At 36.1% G+C, this 19217-nt stretch overlaps 1 protein-coding gene across 1 annotated transcript in view; it reads right to left on the reverse strand.

Annotated features, from left to right (window-relative positions):
- The window catches only part of tsnare1 (T-SNARE Domain Containing 1), a 194530-nt gene that overhangs the window by 20417 nt on the left and 154896 nt on the right, over positions 1–19217 (reverse strand). Inside the window, exons 10-11 of the mRNA XM_053493954.1 lie at positions 18468–18550; positions 3685–3794 (exon numbers count right to left, since the gene is read on the reverse strand). Of these exons, the coding sequence (XP_053349929.1) occupies positions 3699–3794; positions 18468–18550 (179 nt within the window). The 3' untranslated portion in view covers positions 3685–3698. The remainder of the gene's footprint in view (positions 1–3684; positions 3795–18467; positions 18551–19217) is intronic.

Here is a 19217-nt window from a genome sequence, read left to right on the forward strand (position 1 = left end):
AGGTATCATAAAGCGATACTGTCGTATGCATGGCAACACAAGGACATTATGAAAATTGACAACTAGTGTAACAACCAAAGCTAGACAACCAGGCACCGAAAAGCTAAAAAATTAATAATGATGCAAATAAAGAAGGACCAAGACATATTGTACAGTAGGTGAGAGCAATTGGTGGCATGGGAAGTGCAGGGGTTGTAAGTTTGCACTTCTTTGCACTACTAAAAGATAATTTAATAATCATCAGGGGTGTGTTTCCCAAAAGCATCGTTAGCCAACTATGGTCGCAAGTTCCGTCGTTACCAACATAGTTCAACAATTCGGTGTTTCTCGAAACCATAGTTCAAACGAACATTCGCAAACAGCGTCGCAAACTTACGTGGTTGGAACTACAGCCTTCGACCTGTGGTTAGAAGCATAGTTCCCTGCCGCGGCTGGGTGTGTTCTATTCACAGTTAACGACCCTACGCTCTATTAGTTTCTAAAATTTTTCCCAACCACTTTGAGCGATTTGGACAACTTAATGCTTTGGTGCTCAGATATTAGGTTATTAATTTTTCGGTTATTTTGATTACAATTTTACTTTGAAACGCTATAACAGCGGTACCATCGCAATTATTCTCCCTTTGAAGTGCCCTACGAAAGCATTATTTATGTTCCGGTTGGAACACAGCCTTCGTTTCGTTTGTGCGAAGAAAAGGTGAGTTTTTAAGTGAGTATCTTTGTTGTGCTCCCAGAAGTAGAAGTAGAATATGGACTATTCATAGGTTTAAAAAAATAAAAATTATATATATATATATATATATATATATAGAGAGAGAGAGAGAGAGAGAGAGAAAGACCCCCTCTTCCTCATCAAAAAGCGGGACATTTTCCTTGACTGCAATGTTGTGGAGAATTGCAGTAACTACAATTACATAGCAGCTTTTTAAGGGGTTCGGTTTCAGGCCACCACTGGACTTGTTTGTTTGGTCACACTTGCAAAGTCCCTCCACTCATTTCTGACTTTCTCTGGGCTTCTTTCATACCCATTTCCAGAAGCATTATTTTTTTGTGCGATTTCATTCCATGTTTTTTTTTTTTTGTCAGAATTTGTAACTGTGTTTTTTTAATTTGGAGAAAAGCAAGATTTTGATTGATTTCACATCAACTCTCATTAAAACATGGCTTTATGTAAAGGGACTTATATAGGAAATGATCTTGAGCAAAATAGGTAACAGGTGTTCACAACACAATCCCAGCATTTTCAAAACCCATAATTTCTTTTTTTTTAATTGTACTTATGTATCAATACCAAATAAAAATGAGTTCAAATGAAATATAACTAAAAGTTATAGACTTTGTTATTCGAAAAGAGCACATTTAAACTGTGTATGCCTATATATTTTTTATTGTACAAATAATGAATGTTGCGTTCGTGACATTATTACAGCACTTCTACGTAACGTCATTGAGAAAGCGCGTTGAATGCGAGCCGAAGAGAGAGAAAAAACACTTAACAGTAGGGGGCGATATGTGCCTATGGCACTAGTCCGCCATAGTATCGAAGAAGAAGAAGAACGACAGATTAAACCAACATGGTTCTAACGATGAAAGTGCGACACAGGTACTATGGTTTTGGAAAACACTCGTGACTAGTTAGTTATTTTCTTCAACGTTGCATCGTACAACAGTGGTTAAGTAAAGAGCTACATCGTTGTACGGGAAACGCACCCCAGATCGGTTATGGTATCATTTATATTAGTATGTTTACTTATACTACAATATAATGAATGTATTCATTATTAATATGACAGATTTATAAAAAAAAATAGAGTGGAAATGAGTAAGAGAGAAAGAAAAAACAAAAAAGAGGAAATGCAGTGCAATCTATCTAAAAAAGGAGAAAGAAATGGGTGTGTTGATCGATTTTTGGAGGAGTCCAGACTGTCACTCAGCCTGATCTCTCACAGGAGGCTGTGAGAGGAGATCAACCACACAGATTAACATCTCCTGTTTCATCTCGTGAAAATAGACTCAGTCCTATGATCGTCTCAAGTTTCACCTCACCCATGTAGAATGAGGCAAGGAACATGGAAATTAATAAATAAACATGACGCTATTACTGATGAATGACCACTGTATTTTAAATACAGTGTATTCTATCTTTTTTTCCTCTTGAATAGATAAATTCTTAAGGAACTGCCACATTGTTTATTATAAATATAATACATTTAAATATTATCACAAGGTACTTTATATATAAAAAAAGCTTTCAAGTGACTATTTAATTTCATTCTGATTTATTATCTCACGTTACCTAAATGTCTAGAGTTTAATTGTAGCATTTGTGCTAATTGCTCCTTCTTTTTTAAATGGCAAATTATATAGCTCTGTTTTCATTCATCATAATTAATGGCATATTGAAAACAAACATTTCCTCTTTTTGGGTTCACAACTTTTTAGATTAACAAAAAACAAGTAATAGAAATAAAAGAACATAATCACTCTTAACTTTTCAATTTACGTAAAGAGATAGGATAATAAATTAATTGGTCATATGAGTACAGTGTACCCTTGGATTACGAGCATATTTCATTCCGGAAGCAGGCTCGTATTCCAAAACACTCCTAAACCAAATTTAATTTTCTCATAAGAAATAATTGAAACTCAAATTATTCGTTCCAAAGCCTAAAAAAATTTATACATTTTATACATAATTAATTTTATACATAACAATTAACCTGCATTTTACCTTTTAAAAAAAGTAAAAAGAAATCCCAACAGATAAGTGTTTCCGTTCAAGTGTTTCTTGCTGTGTGTGTGTGTGTGTGTGTGTGTGACGCCCCTCCCGTCCTGAAAGAGAGTGTATAAACCAGCTCGGTGTCAAATTACGCGCGCGCACACACATAAGAGAGGCTGAGGGAGAAAACGGTTCTTTAAACTTCTAATGAAACTTTATTACACAGTAAACCTTATTTGAATTTCACATAAACACACATTAACGGCAAGACTGTTTTGTCTAAAAAATTTGCAAGAAACACCACTAATGACACTCGTGTGAGCGCATACTAATGGAATCACTGCTGTAAAGTAAGCCAAACAAACAAATTAACCTGCACTTTACCTTTGAAAAGAATTACGAAATAGCAGTGTTTCTGTGTAGACCAGAGTGTGTGTGTGTGTGTGTGTGTTTGTGTGAAGCACACCCCTGCTGCTTCACACACACACAAACACACACACACATTAAACGAGCACGCAAGATGGAGAAAGAGTGTGTGAGACCCCCCAAACACACAATAAAATGTTTTACACACACACACATACACACACATACACACACACACACATACTGTACACACACACACACACACACGGTCACAGTGTTATGGTAAGCAGTATATGCGTGCACGAATGTTGATTATACCAGTAAGAGACGGGCACTAAGACCCAGCAGGGGAGATGATTTCCACAATTCCGCAGTGCAAGAAAGAGAAAAAACGTTGGCTCAGTTGTGATTACATGACGATCGGCGTCAAAACAAGAAGCGCATGTGTGATACATGATACTTGGTGCTCGTAAACCAAAACTTTTCCAAATCAAAATTGTTTAAAAATCTTTGCTCGTCTTGCGGAACGCTCGCAAACCATAATCCGAGGTTTCACTGTATATTAATTTTGTGTATTGGTGTGAAGGCAGGTGGCTTACCTGTGGGTTTGTTTTTAGTTTCTGGTTGACATAGCAATGATGAAGATCAGTACAATTAGAATGAAAACTCCACCTATTAGTAAGTAGCATTTTCTTTTTCTCAGCTGCTTCTGTAGAAACAAAAAAGAGATAGAATGAGATGTAAGACGAACAAATTTGTTAGTTATTTTTAAAACACTATGAGAAAACATCTTATTTAATAGAAGCTATGTAAAATTTCAATTTTTACAGAAACACACATTATTAAATACATTTTTTTGAGTAGTACATAGCCACAATTAAGGCTTGTTGTGGTAATGATTGTCACTAGTAAAAAAAAAATATTCCGCAAAAGCAACCCTTCTAAGGGGCGCCCACAATTCTTGGTCACCCAAATCTAATTTCATTGATACAACACTGACCTTACTGTATATGGGGACATCAAATTTCTCCCAACTACACTATGTGTATATCATTGTACAGTAATGTATGTATGTATCCTCATATGAGGATCACTTGGTATCATTTCTTTACCACATTTAAAGATTATAAGTTCATAGTTCACAGTTATCAGGTACTTATAAATAAAAACAGTGATAAGAAATTACAACACTAGAGTCCAGGTCTTAGGGATTAAATAACCTTGAATGTATTATGTATTATAAATACTATGCATTAGCTATAAAATATATATAATTATACTTCTAAATCACCTAAGACTCCAGTATGAATTATGTCAAACTCATATCAGACTGTTAAGAGCTGTCTAAGATCTGTCACCCTTTACTTAATACCTGTGGAACACTTACATAATATCATAACATCAACATACACAATGTTCTACCTTTTAGTGCATACTATTTACTTGTTAACTGTTCAGGGTTGGATGTGTAAAAACATATCTGATGTATCTCATCATCTAATGCACAAGATTCTTTCTTATGTGCACGGATACTTTTTCATGCACACCAAATAATTAGCATTTTCTGAAACACGTCTTCTTTTATGGGCTTTGTAGTCTTTGGTTATAAGAGCTGTGAACCTGGCACAGACTGTCTTAATAAATGTCACTAATGCAATGCAATATCTATTAGCACATATTAGTTTAGTGCACAGGGTTGGATTTAGTTGTATAAGAGGGTTTTACAAGCATTCCAGTATGGACAGCTCAACACCTTCCATGCCAACACTAAGCAATGCACATTTTCACACTCTATTAACCAATATGAAGTGGTAGGAACCACCTGGGAAGTGCCTACAAAACATTACAATTCATCTTCCAATTTAAGACCTAAGAGCTGCTATCATGTTATTTTAGTGATCAACTACTGTATGTTAAATTTTGATCAGGGTCAGAAGACCCTTTAATTTTCTATAATGTTAAGATCACACCGATTTGAAGTCAAATTTGGAAACGTAGGAAAACCCACAAAGATTTACTGTCTGGAGTCAATAACTGCATTCCATGTATAGGACCCCAAATATTGTGGTTGTCATATGTTTTATGCTTGTATAAGCCCCCCCTGATAAAAAAAGAATAAAGACCAACAATAGATAATACATTAAATACTTGTTAGTGTACAATCAGATAATATATATATATATATATATATATATATATATATATATATATATATGTATATATATATATATATATATATATATATATATATATATATATATATATATATATATATATAAAAACATGATATAAATAGTTTTTGACAATCTAACAGTCTCATCATGTCCTGCACTGGCATTCGCAAGAGTAGAAAATTGCATTTAGTTATTAGATGTCCAAAAGTCTGACCACAAGTTGACCTTTTTACACATCTATATTATAGATCATAGAATGCACATATGACACCTTAGACAATGCTCTTGTTAAAACAACAGCCAGTTGGGCAGTCTTTGTAACTGAAACTCCTGCAGTCTGTGCACATCTCTTAATCCACAATCTAGGTTAATTGGAAAAGCTCAGTATTTTTATACATGCAACAAAGCATGATAGGATATTAATCGCTTAAAATTATTAAGCAGTACGTATCTGTATGGATAAATTGTGGTTCTCCACATGTGTATTAGGGTTTTTCTTGTGTGTACTAGTCAAGAGCAACATGAATCTTAATAAAATCTGTATATTGACACAAACTAAACTTGTGTCCAAAGACATACAACGAATTCAAATTCCTTTTATTTTTTAAGAGACAGTAACATGTTTCAGTCTTCGCGGATACATCCTGCATCTCTGATAAGGGATAACATGATGGAATTTAATGTATTTTTAGAATGCCACAAGTGCTATTTGGCATTATATTCCTCAAACAGTTTTTTAATACCCCCTGCTGTTCCCCAGTTCCCCAATACTTTGTAATGTTTATAAATTAAACCAGAAGTACAAACAGATAAATACGAAAATTGGAAAGTGCATTTAAGTGCTGAGTAGATCTATTTAAATATATATTTTTCAAAGATGACATCCGCAGGCAGCACCCGTGTTTGGGAGCACAGAACTTATGATGCTTTGAAATGCTTTTCTTTTTCACTTTTTTCATTCGCTTCTCACTACAAAACGGTTGAGAGCAGCAGTGCTAGACCAGAGCTGGGCTTGGAGTCTTTAAATCCTGACGCGCTTCAAAGCACGGAGCACAATTCATCTTCTTATCTGAGACTGGAAACAGGCTTTCTATGTGGAAAGAGAGAGAGGCAAAGCGAAGGTGGGGGGAGTGGAGAGGAGGCAAAAAACTGCTGTCGAGTAATTTTCCATTTAAACGTTCCACTCTACAACAATTTGCATAAGCAGCCCTGCGTCTGTGATAAGAAGATTGGTAATTTTCAAAGGCTCTGTGGGGATTGAGAATTAAAAGCCGCTCTCTGCTATCTTCTCTGTTGCAGCTGGTCACCACAGATTCTGCAGCTTCTTTCTTAAACTTTCTCCTTTCCCTCTCTCTCCCTCTCTCTCTCAGTAGACTCCCTGTGGCGCTTCTCATTCTGTGTCATCCTGGCTTCCACTGCCTTTTAGGGAAAACAGCAAAATAAAAAGTGAATAAGGTGAAGAGGTACAAAAAGAGCTTTCAACAACAAAAGGATTGTGATTCTATTTTAGAGTGATTTTCCCTACTGTGCTAAGGATGAAGAGAAGTGTGTGTGTGTGTATATATATATATATATATATATATATATATATATATATATATTGTATATATATATATTACTATACTATACATAAATTAAATAAAATCATTAAAATAATAAAAGCTGATCGCAACGGGTCTGAAGGTCTGAAGAGTACTATTCACTGATATATTTTTATAATTAAAAATTAAAATGTGTGCAATATTAAGTACCCCCATAATTCAATAGCTTGTACAGCCAGATTTTGCAGCAACAACTTGAAGACATTGTTTCCTGTGTGACAGAATCTCATGTCTTTGTGAAGGAGCGCCCATTTCTCTGTAAAACATTGGTTTACAGTAGTTCATTTAGGGTTTTGGTCATTCGCCTATGCACAGCTCTCTTAAGGTCCTGACACAGCATTTCAATTGGGTTGAGGTCTGGGCATTGACCAGGCCATTCCAAAACCTTGATTTAGCCATTATGATATTGACTTATTACAGTGCTTTATTGTCCTGTTGCATGACCCAATTCTTCCTTTTATGTTTGTTTTTTCGAATGCTCAGGTATACAGATAAGTTCATGGATAAGTTAATGACTGAAGTCCAAATTTTCACCACTACACTCTTATGCTTCGCAGTGGTTATGGGGTATTTCTGCTGAAATGTTTCTGAAATGCTGTTTGGTTCTTGCCAAACATGGCACTGGGCATCAAGGCCAAACGGCTGCACCTTGATTTAATCTGTCCATAGGACATTGCTCCAGAAGTCTTGTGATTTTTTTACATGCCATTTTGCAAACTTCAGTTGTGGGTTTGTGTTTTTCTTCTATAGAACAGGATTTCCCCTGGCACCCTTCCAAACAAACCATACTTGTTCAGTCCTCTTTTAATTGTGCTGTCATGGACTTTCATTTAACATTTAACATGCTCAGTGTGGCCTGTAGTGTCTAAGATGTATTTCCAGGTTTTTTTTTTTAAGCATTGCACAGTCTGACCCTTTTACAGTCCTTTCCAGATTAATGAACAGCAACAATTGCTTCTCTAAGACCATTGCTTATGTCTTTTCCTCTTGTCACTGTGTTAACACAACGGAATGCTCCAGATCACCAAAGTGCCAATATGTCTACTTTTATAGTGGTCTTATAGCGGTCACTTGCCTGCAACCCCCCCTACATCTGACATACTGCAATCAGATGATTTTTATGATTTTCTGTACATTACAATAAGTCTAAAACAATTAAAATATCATGAAAAGTTAATTGTCCCTTATAATTAAATCTATATTAATATTAAATATATTATTATAATTATTATATATTATGATCTAGGTTCATTACATTTGAAATTAACCATTTCTACCATTTCATTAACTATTTCAATAATTACAGCTTATAGCTCATGATAATAAAAATCCATTAAAAATGTTGGAATATTTATTTTTCAGATTAAGTAAATTACTATTTGTACAGTATGAACTCCATACATCTCTCTGTCTAGTTCGGTACATTCATAGAGAAGACTGCTGACTTTACAGTTGTTCAGAAAATGATCACGGACACCTTCCACAAGGGTCACAAAAGGTGCTATATTGAAGCACATTCATGGAAAGTTGATTGGAAGGGAAATGATTAGTAGGAAAAGTTGCACAAGCAACAGGGATAATTGCAGCCTTAAAAAGAATGTTAAGAAAAGCCGATTTAAGAATTTGGGACACTTCACAAGGAGTGAATTGAGGCTGGAGTCAGTGTATCAAGAGCCACTATGTAGGGATGTCTTTAGGAAATAACCTAAAACTGTTGGATTCGAAGTATTACCCCACTCTTGAACCAGAGACAACATCAGAAGTGTTTTACCAGGGCTAAGAAAAAAAAGAACAGGACGGTTGCTCAGTGGGCCAAGATCCTCTGTTCAGATGAAAGTAAATTTTGCATTTCATTTAAAAATCAATTCCCCTTGAGAAGGAGTAGAGAGGCAAAGAATCCAAGTTGCTTGAAGTGCAGTGTAAAGTTTTCCAAGTTGGTAAAGATCCAAGAGATTTTAGAGAACCTTGTGACCACGACATTACAATGCTTTACTGGCCAGCCAAATCGCCTGACCTGAACCGCATGGAGAATTCAAGGAGTATTGTCAAGAGGAAGATGGGAAAATGTGACCCAACAATATGGACAATCTGAAGGCTGCTATGATAACAACCTGGGCCCGGTTTCTCGAAAGCTTCTTATCGCTAAGTAGTTCTTAAGTTGTACCTTAACCTCTCTCTTAACGTTATGGCGCATTTCCCGAAACGCTAAGTATCTCTTAGCTAAGTCACACGTTCGTAAGGTTGGGCAGGACCAACCTTAACTCATCCTTAGCGTAGTTTCAGCTCAAGACGCTAGGCGGCGCTACTGAGCAGCAGTCTTTATAAATCAGCGGCGTATGGAAGCAAATTATGGCACGTTATCAAAGTCGTATTAAAGATGGAATATACTTTAGACCTGTTTATGAATTTTATTTTATTTAATATCAGAACTAGTAGAGTGACTTTTAATTAGCCTATTTCATAATGTGACTAATGCATTAAAATTGGCGATCACTTTTAATATTGAACAGGTGGCAAATAATTTGGCAGCGATACAGCGTGTTGTTGTGCTAAACTGAAGACGGCGCCGTCCGCGGAGCCGTGTGGTTCATGTACATGTTGCCTTTAGACAAAATTTCAGCCCTTTTCATATTTTGCCTGAGGTGGATATTTAAAAAAAAGTTTCGCCTTCCAAGGCAACATATTATGAAGCTTCTTGACCTGCTCAGACCTGCACTTGCCAGGCCAACGCGTCGTACTTAGGCTCTACGCCCCGATGTCCAGCTGCTCGCTGCTTTTTGTATAAAATGTGTCATTGATTATTAACCATCATTCATGACTGGATGGACTTTTATTTTGACACGTTTAACGATTTAGTTAAATGAGAAAATAAACATGGGAGTTTCAAACCGCGCATTCTTTCCCGTTTTTTTTTTTTTTGCGTGGTAAAATGGAAATGTTATCATGGCACCAAAACTCGCGCTGAATCATGATGAACTGCACTTACAGCCACCGCGCGAAACCGCGTAGGTGAGATAGGGGTATTAACCTCCACTCTGTCATTTCATCGTATTCATTCCATAGTGCGCTATAAAACCCCAACCACTGACATACTTCGCATTGTTTCTGAAGCTGGTGAAAAGTGTTGTCAGCTGTTTGTCAATCAACTATGATTGTACTGTATACTCGGTTCATTTCACCGCCACAGGTTACATGAAAATATAAGCGACAGTTTGGTGATTTAATTTATATATTTGTCTATTATCGCATGCTATTGATAAGTTAACCCATGTCGAAATAAACGCTATTAAAAGAATTTAATGCAATGTTTAATTTGCATAGAAAGTGCCGTCTTTCTTAACGCTGTCATGCAAAAGGAGTGAAAAATCGATTCCTGACAACCGATGTCAGCTAATTCAGGACATTCACTGTAGACAGCACCTTGTAGCGTCGGACGTAAGAGGCAGAGACTTAAGAAGACTCCTAAGGGACAGTTCGAGAAATACACTTAGAAAAGTTATCACTTAACATAAGATATATCTTAAGAGTCTTCTTAGCGCGCGAATAGTGTGCGTTATCGAGAAACCGGGAAAGGAAAGGTGTACAGGACAGTGGTGAGACCAGCGATGCTCTACGGCTTAGAGACAGTGGCGCTGAAGAAAAGACAGGAGGCAGAGTTGGAGGTAGCAGAGCTGAAGATGTTGAGGTTCTTTTTGGGAGTGACAAGGATGGAAAGGATTAAGAATGAGTTAATCAGAGGGACAACTCACGTTAGATGTTTTGGAGATAAAGTCAGAGAGGCCAGATTGAGGTGGTTTGGACATGTTCAGAGGAGAGATTGTGAATATATCGGTAGAAGGATGCTGAGGTTGGAACTGCCAGGCAGGAGGTCTAGAGGAAGACCAAAGAGGAGATTTATGGATGCAGTAAGAGAGGACATGAAGTTAGTAGGTGTGAGAGAAGAGGATGCAGAGGATAGGGTTAGATGGAGGCAGATGATTCGCTGTGGCGACTCCTGAAAGGGAACAGCCGGAAGACAAAGAAGAAGAAGAGTGCCACAGGCAGATTGATTCCATACCATGGAATAATTAATGCAGTAGTTTATGCTTGTGACATTTCACTTTACATGTAATGGATCTAGAATGTGTATGTTTTTTTTTTAATGTAATTTAGGAAGAAAATTAACTTTTTGTTTACAGAAAAGTTAACCCTCGAGATGACTATGCGTGAAAATCCCAGGGCATCAGCAATTTTTGAAATACTTTAACCAGCGACAATGGCGCCAAAAATCATGCCATGTTCAAAGTCACTTAAGTCACCTTTCTTCTTAACAAAAGCACAAGTCTTTTGGAACTATGTCCTATGGATAGATGAGACCAAAGTGAAATTGTTTGGCCCTAATGCCAAGTGCCATTTTTAGGGAAACTGAACAGCACTATAGCAGAATCATCTCATACCCACTGTCCAGTTAACGAAAATAATCATTTTTTTTTTTTTTTTTTTTTGGAGCTACAGGACCTGGGCACCTTGCAATCAATAAGTTGGCCATGAACTCCTCTGTATACCATCGTATTCTAGAAGCAAATGTTAAGCCCACTTTCCAACAGCTAAAGTTTGGTCAAAATTGTGTCATGCAACAGGACAATAATCAGAAGTACATCTGTAAATATACATCAGAATGGCTTAAAAAATAAAAGAATCAAGGTTTTAAAATGGCTCAGTCTGGGCCTCAACCCAATTGAAATGCTATGGCAGGACCTTAAGAGAGCTGTGCATAAGTGAATGCCACAGTTAAGTGAGTGCCAAAATTAATTTCCAACCATGTCAGTGATTGATAAATCATAAAGGAAATTATTCCTTCAGGTTATTGCTGCTAAAGGTTAAATTCCAAGCTATTGAATCACTTTGTTAAATCAATTATTATGTGTTGCCCACATATTTTTTTTCTTTTTGGCTTCATTTTTTTGGCACTGTGAAAAAAGTTAGATATGTTTCTTATTCATCTGAGGTTGCATTTTCCTAAAACTAAGAAGACCCATTATATTATTATGTTTTTGCACAAAAACACATACAGTAGAAATAAAAACGGGGGGAACAGACTTTTGAACATATACCGACAGGTGAAAAAGTATTTGTCCTCTTCTGTTTTTTTGACTTTTAAATTATTCAGATCATTAAACATGTTTTACTATTACACATGCAAATACAAAATGCAACTTTGAAATAATGATTTCATTGGAAAAAACAACGGAAAAAAATACTAACCGGCAACAGCTGCAATCATTTTTGATAACTGTCAATGAGTCTTTCACATCACTGGGGATGAATTTTGACCCACTCTTCTTTGTTTTAATTTAGCCACATTGAAGGGTTTCCGAGCATAAAGGTCCTGTGTGAGCTCATCAATTGGACTTAAGTTCGACTTAGACTAGGCCACTCCAACACCTTAATTTTTTTTGGACTTGCTGGTGTCTTTCTGAACATTGTCCTGCTGTGTAACACAAGCGCACTTGATCTTGAGGTCACAAACTGATGGTTGGACCTGCTCCTTCTGGACTTTCTGGTAGCATGCAGAATTCATGGTTCCATAAATTATGGTAAGTCAAAATGCAAAGCAGCCCCAGATCATCGCACTACCATCACCAGTGTTCATTTTATGCGAGATGTAACAGGATGCACACCCTCCAAAAAGTTCAACTTGTGTCTCATTAGTTCATGGAATATTTGCCCAACTGTCTTAGGGATAATCAAGATGTTTTTTGGTGAGGTAGGATGAGCTTTAGTGTTCTTTATTTATTTATTTATTTATTTATTTATACTGTGTAGCCCAGTCTTTTTCTTATTGTTGAATTATCAACACTGACCTTAACTGGGGAAAGGGAGGTCTGTAGTTCAATAGCCTAAATGTTGTTCTGGCTTCTTTTATGAGCTCCTTGATGAGTTGTCATTGTGCTCTTGAAGTAATTTTGGTAGGCCTGTCACTCTTGGGAATGTTCACCACTGGCCTTAGCTTTCTACATTTTTGGATAATAAGCTGTTCTTGAAATTCTGTAGATCGCAAAATGATGTGTTGCTTTTTGAGATAATTTAGCATGCTTCACTTTGTCAAAAAAACTCTATTTAAGTGTTTTCTGATTCAGCAGGCCTGGCAGTGAAACTTAACCCAGCATTCCACAAAATGTGGTTAATCACAGTTCATTTATGACTTAGCAAGGGGACACTTGTTTTTTTTTTACATAGGGCCAGATATATTTTGACATTTTTTTTTCCTTAATAAAAAAAATCATCATTTAAAAACTGCATTTTGCCTACACCCAGGTTATCTTAGAATAACATTAAAATTTGATTATCTGAATAATTGAAATGTAATTTAAGATCTGGTCAATAAATAAAATAAAATAAAAATCAGGAAGAAGGCAAATACTTTTTCTCAGCACTATATGTACATGCCATGAGTACCCCTACACAATTACTGTGTTCAATGTTTATTGTACAGAATTTTAAATAGAAATTTGGCTATAAAACATTCACAATAAGTTTCAGTATAGAAAGCTATACTGGTATGTCTTGGTTGACATGAAACATGTCTTTATAATACCATAATAATGCAGAAGGATGATTACTGACATAACATTATTCTGCCTCTATCTTATCTGCTTGGAAAATTGGGAGTCTGTATAATAAGTAGCATTTGCAGTGACACTGCTTGGCATGTAATCGGCTTAGGTGAAATTTGCATAAACATTCAGTCCCAGTTGAGCTGATGTGGTGTAGCAAATAAACATGGGCTTGTGGTCCTGTTCTGCACTGTAGATGTGCATGACATAGTTGGACGCGTTGCCGTGACTCAAATGCCACTGTGCATGTGCAAATTGAGTGTGTGTGTGTGTGTGTATATATATATATATATATATATATATATATATATATATATATATATATATATATATATATATAAAACACACACACATGTATTCAGCCATGTGATGGCTGAATTACATGTAATAACCTCATCAATAAATAATTATTCTTCTAGTTCTCGCACTGTCAGCCGTCAATTTTTGTTGATTTTAGGCTGTACATGTTTAACATTCTCACGTTTTTCGCGATGCAGGCTTTCCAGAATGTGGAACAGTTTTGCAACCATCTTTGAAGCTTTGGGCCACACTTTCATTTGCGTGCACTCATTGCATCATTCCCAAAAGCCTTATGAATTATCCGAATAGATTCCACAGAGAAACATTAATATCAACAAGCTTACTGCACAATATGATGACGATTCTTTGCTCTACTGGCTCAGTCTTTTAAGACGCAGTAAAGATGCTCACTTAATGGTGACTAGCACCAGACTGACTAGTACAATGAAGTCATCACTGTCCATGCATGTGGTTCCCAGTTCACTCTCCTTGGCTGCCAGGTCACATCTATGTCACTCAAACATTGAGATTAACAATAGCTGGACATTTCCCAGACAAACCTCAGACAAAAAATAAGTCATCCAACTTACCTCACCTAGTTACTGCCAGGGCAATGTGATGTGAAATTAATTTCTGCACTGTTTATTTAATATATATTTTGTCATTTTCTAAGAAAAGGAGGTTACATTTAGTAAATGAAATAAAATTAACTCAAACAATCATTTGGTAGTATTAGGATCTGAAAGCTCAGTCATTTGGTAGTATTAGGATCTGAAAGCTCAGTCAACTTTTGTCTGAGGGATCTGAATGCATGATAATTAAATTAATTATCATGAAATGCAATTAACTGTCACGGTTATAATGAATTTCATAAGCCTTATGATTCCTTATGAATGCCGCTGTAGGTTTCTGTCTGCTTCCTCTGCGTGTGTGCGTGTGTGTAAGAGACAGATAAAAAGAGTGAGAAAGAGAGACAGAGAGAGGTCTGTTTAAAGCGGATTGGTCTGAGTACACTCAATATGCACACAACAGCATGCACCTCAGACAAAATAGCATGAGTTAAACAAGAGCAGAGCAAAATTTAAGCCTCAAACTTATCACATAGCTATAGTTCAGTACCACACACTCCTTTGTGTATGTGAAATTTAACACAAAATTATAAGGTTTGTCAGAACGATGAAAGCAATAATGATATTTGGGGCTCGACGTGTTTAGTTTTAAATACTGTTCAGCTAAGCTGATTGGACTCGTGCACCATCACTGATAAACTGCACTGATAATAAGTCGATGTATTAAAGGTAAGATTTATTTCAATTGTGTATTCTACATATAGGGATATACATAGGGGGGAAAAAAGCCTTGTCTTTTTTAATTGGCTATCACATACGACAAATATATAGAGACTTAGGAGAGGTGCTTGAGAGAAATGTACGGGTGTTTAGAGTTACAGGCACCCCCTCCCTCTCCTCTGGGTGCAGCTAGTGGGACCGGTGAAGTGCTAAATTGCTCTGTGTGAGTTTGGTCACGGCTGAACTCTCAGTAAGATAATGAAATGACAATTAATCCAAAAGCTGTTGCCATTCACTCATTTGCTCCCTTACTTTCTCACTTCTAAAAGGAGAAAGAAATGAAAATGGAGGATAGATGAGGAAGTCAGACAAGATTTTTTTTTTTAGCTCAGCCCAGTCTTAAAAAACTGAAATGCAGACGGCAGTGATTGTGTGTGTTGTTTCTGTTTTTTTAAATAAATACATTTATTTTAAGTATGAATTGCTGAGTGATGGCACATTGACGGTAGTGGTAAGCACTATTGCCTCACACTTTCAGGATCTAAGGATTAATTCCCACCTTGTGTCTGTGCTTGCATGTTCTCCCTGTGCTTGGTGGGTTTTCTTTGTGTACTCTGGTTTTCTACCACAGGCAAAATACACGCAGAGTAGTCTAATTGGCATTTCCAAATTGCCTGTAGTGTGTGTGTATGTGTGTGTGTCCTGTGATAGACTGGCACCAGGGTGTACCCCACTTCATGCCCCAAGTCCCCTGGCATAGTCTCCAGGCTTCCTGCTAACGTAGTGCAAATAATGATCCTCACTCATCTTCTATACCGCTTTATCACTTGTGGGGACCTGGAGCCTATCCCAGGAGACTTAGGGCATGAGGCAGGGTACACCCTGGACAGGGTGCCAAGCCATCACAGGGCACACACACATACATACACTCATTTACACACTATGGGCAATTTGCTAACGCCAATTAGCCTGCATATCTTTGGACTGTGGGAGGAAACCGGAGTACCCGAGCACGGGAAGAACATGCAAACTCCATGCACACAGAGACAGGAACTTAGTCTTGCCAGTGCTACAGTAACCACTACAGCACCATGCCACCTTCAAATAATGATCCACATAATAATAATTATAATGATAATAATAAAACTGGTTTAAAATATTGGAAATAAAATACTTTTCAGGATTGCACACTAGCCCGCTCTGTCTTTGGTTTTATCTAGTGCACCGATCTGCACAACATGGTTATCACTTCCTAATCTTAATTCAAAGATGGCTTTGTGGACGTCTACTAAATAAATTAATAATTAAATAAATAGAAAACTAGAAGGCAGCAGTCACACTGGTTTCCTTCGTGACATTTTACTGAAATTGCACAAAGTGCGAAAAACAGAAACTCATTTTAATGTCTTTATACAACTAAACCACAGTATTTCAAGTATGACAGCAGTGATGACAAAAAAAATCAAGTAATCTGCTGCTTGTTTTTGGATTTAAAACCAAAGCAGGAGAAAGGCAGGCATATTATTTTATCAAATAAAATCAAACACAGGCTCAGAAATAACAGATGTAAAATGTTAAAATAAAGAACAGAAAAGGGGATATCAAAAGCAAATAAAAAGTGGGTAGTTTGTGTGTAAAGCAATTGCTGAACTGTTTCCCCCCATTTTTTCATGCACTTTTCTTTTTGCGCCTAGGAATGAAAATGAATAACAGAATAGAAAATGGATAACAGTTGTGTATTAATGTTCATTTTTTTATTAAACGACTTATACTGCACAATTAACTTTAAGAAAAAATAATATGCTTGGAGCTATAAGTGAAGTATGACAAATAATGCTGCTCTATACATTTCAGTGTACATATTGCCATAGTGGCGGAAATGTATTCCTGTAACGTTAGATTAATGAACAACAGTAGGTCAGAGTGAATTTGTGAGCTTCTTGCTAACAAAGAGCCATCATAACTGTAAAATAACACAACACATACTGCAAAAGATATACTGTAGCTGTGCAACATTATTATGGAAGCAGTGGTCTAAGACTCATTCAAAACCTGGAAGCTTAGCAAATAAATCCTTTATTCTTATGAAAACTTTGTCAAAAGAAGACGCCAGCATTTAGTTTTTGTTGGTCTAGTTTTTTTGCAGTGCTCAATTTATAAACATCCTTGGTCCATCAGCATTAAAGGACATCTTAAACTGCGTTAGTATTAGGTATGTATCTTAGAAGACAGTCTAGTAAATTTGATGAAGTGTAGAGGCCCTGTATACATATTTAATGCAAAATTCCACCACCTTTTACATAAATGACATGCTGTTCATAGACATTTCTAAATGCAAAAAAAAAAACCTACCGTTTATAAAGTTTTAATTGCAACACTAGGTAAACAAAATAGTGGAGACTGAGTTTAATTCTCGCAACCAGGCTATACAACTAATGATATGTCATATGTAAAAGGCAAAGTATGTTATATACTATGCCTCATATTATAACATAATTATGCTATTCTGCTATAATTAAGTTGTTCTGGAAAACATCAGATAAAAATGCTATGCTAATTACAGAATTCCTGTTTCTTACAGTTATAGTGATTTCGGTGCTAGTATTTCAGGAATACTGGCTACAAGACAGAAATACTTCCTGTAGGGGACACCCATACATCACAGGGCACCAGACACACACGCACGCACGACGCACACACGCACACACACACACACAGCCAGAATCTATGATTGGCAAAAGATCTTCTGCCCTCCATTTAGTAGGCACAGACAGTAAATTTGGAACCAAGCACATGGACTATGATCTGCTTTGCCATCATTGTGGAATGTTATTGTTAGTTTTTAAATTATCCAAAGACCAAAGACAAGACAAGTTTGTTTGGACTTTTTTGGACCAATAAGTCAAATCAGCCAGGATAAAATGATTGGAAAAGTTTATTTGAAATAAAATGGGACAAAGAGATAAATATAAATTATATATATATATATATATATATATATATATATATATATATATATATATATATATATATATATATATTATTATTATTATTATTATTATTATTATATTATTGACACAGTCCCCAACCCCAAAAGTGCAAGGAGACAGTCCTCATCATAAAGCAACTGTGTCAATTATTATTATTATTATCATTATTATTATTATTATTATTATATATTTTTTTTTATTATTACTATACAATGTACTATACAGTTTAACCAAAATACATACAAATAAGGACATGCTTTATTCTCTGCAGTTGTGGAATCATTTAAAGATAATAGATTCAACATATGACTTCTAATCATGTGGACGCTTTACTGTGAGACAAACATTCAGCAGAAATCTGGGCTTAACGGAAAAAAATGAATAATTTATTCCATTTTTTTTTTAATCGGAAATATGCTACTAAAATTTTACCTGGTGATGACTGGCCTTTGCAAGCTCCTGGTTAGCAGATTCTACATGTGAGGAAGTAGTCTGAATGTATTCCTCAATGCTGTCTGAAAAATAAAACAAAGCAAAACAATATCACTATTATTCATGTTTAATACATCACAGCATTTTTTGTTAAAAATTATATGCTTCAGCAAACTATTTTGCACTGTTCAGCTTTTTTACTTCAGGCTGTCGGTTCTGTCACACACATTCACATACCATACAAAGCACTACTTGTAAATGCTGCCTTCATATACCTTAAAAGTATTTGTGAAGGAGAAGGAAGGTGCAGATGGACTAATTCTAACTAACATAAAGCTCCGATTTAATAGGCCGCTCAATGATATACCGCAGATTGAGCTTATTTTTTAATGGATAAAAGTTGACCCTCTTCTTGATCTTTTTCCATCCACCATCTATACTACTTATCCTACTGTATATAGGGTATGCCTGCATCCATGGTCTATGCAGGGTACACCATGGATGGGGTAACAACACATTACAAGAAATAGCACACATGTAATCACTAGGGGAAATCTGGAATATATCTTTGGACCATGGAAGGAAGTACACAGAGGGCCTACCAAGGGAGAATATGTAAATGCCACACACTTAACAAAGGCAAGGTTCAGTCCCCAACCCCAAAAGTGCAAGGAGACAGTCCTCATCATTAAGCCACTGTGTCAATTATTATTATTATTATTATTATTATTATTATTATTATTATTATTA

The sequence above is a fragment of the Clarias gariepinus genome, chromosome 4 (genome assembly GCF_024256425.1).
Source record: "Clarias gariepinus isolate MV-2021 ecotype Netherlands chromosome 4, CGAR_prim_01v2, whole genome shotgun sequence".
NCBI classification, from domain to species: Eukaryota; Metazoa; Chordata; class Actinopteri; order Siluriformes; family Clariidae; genus Clarias; species Clarias gariepinus.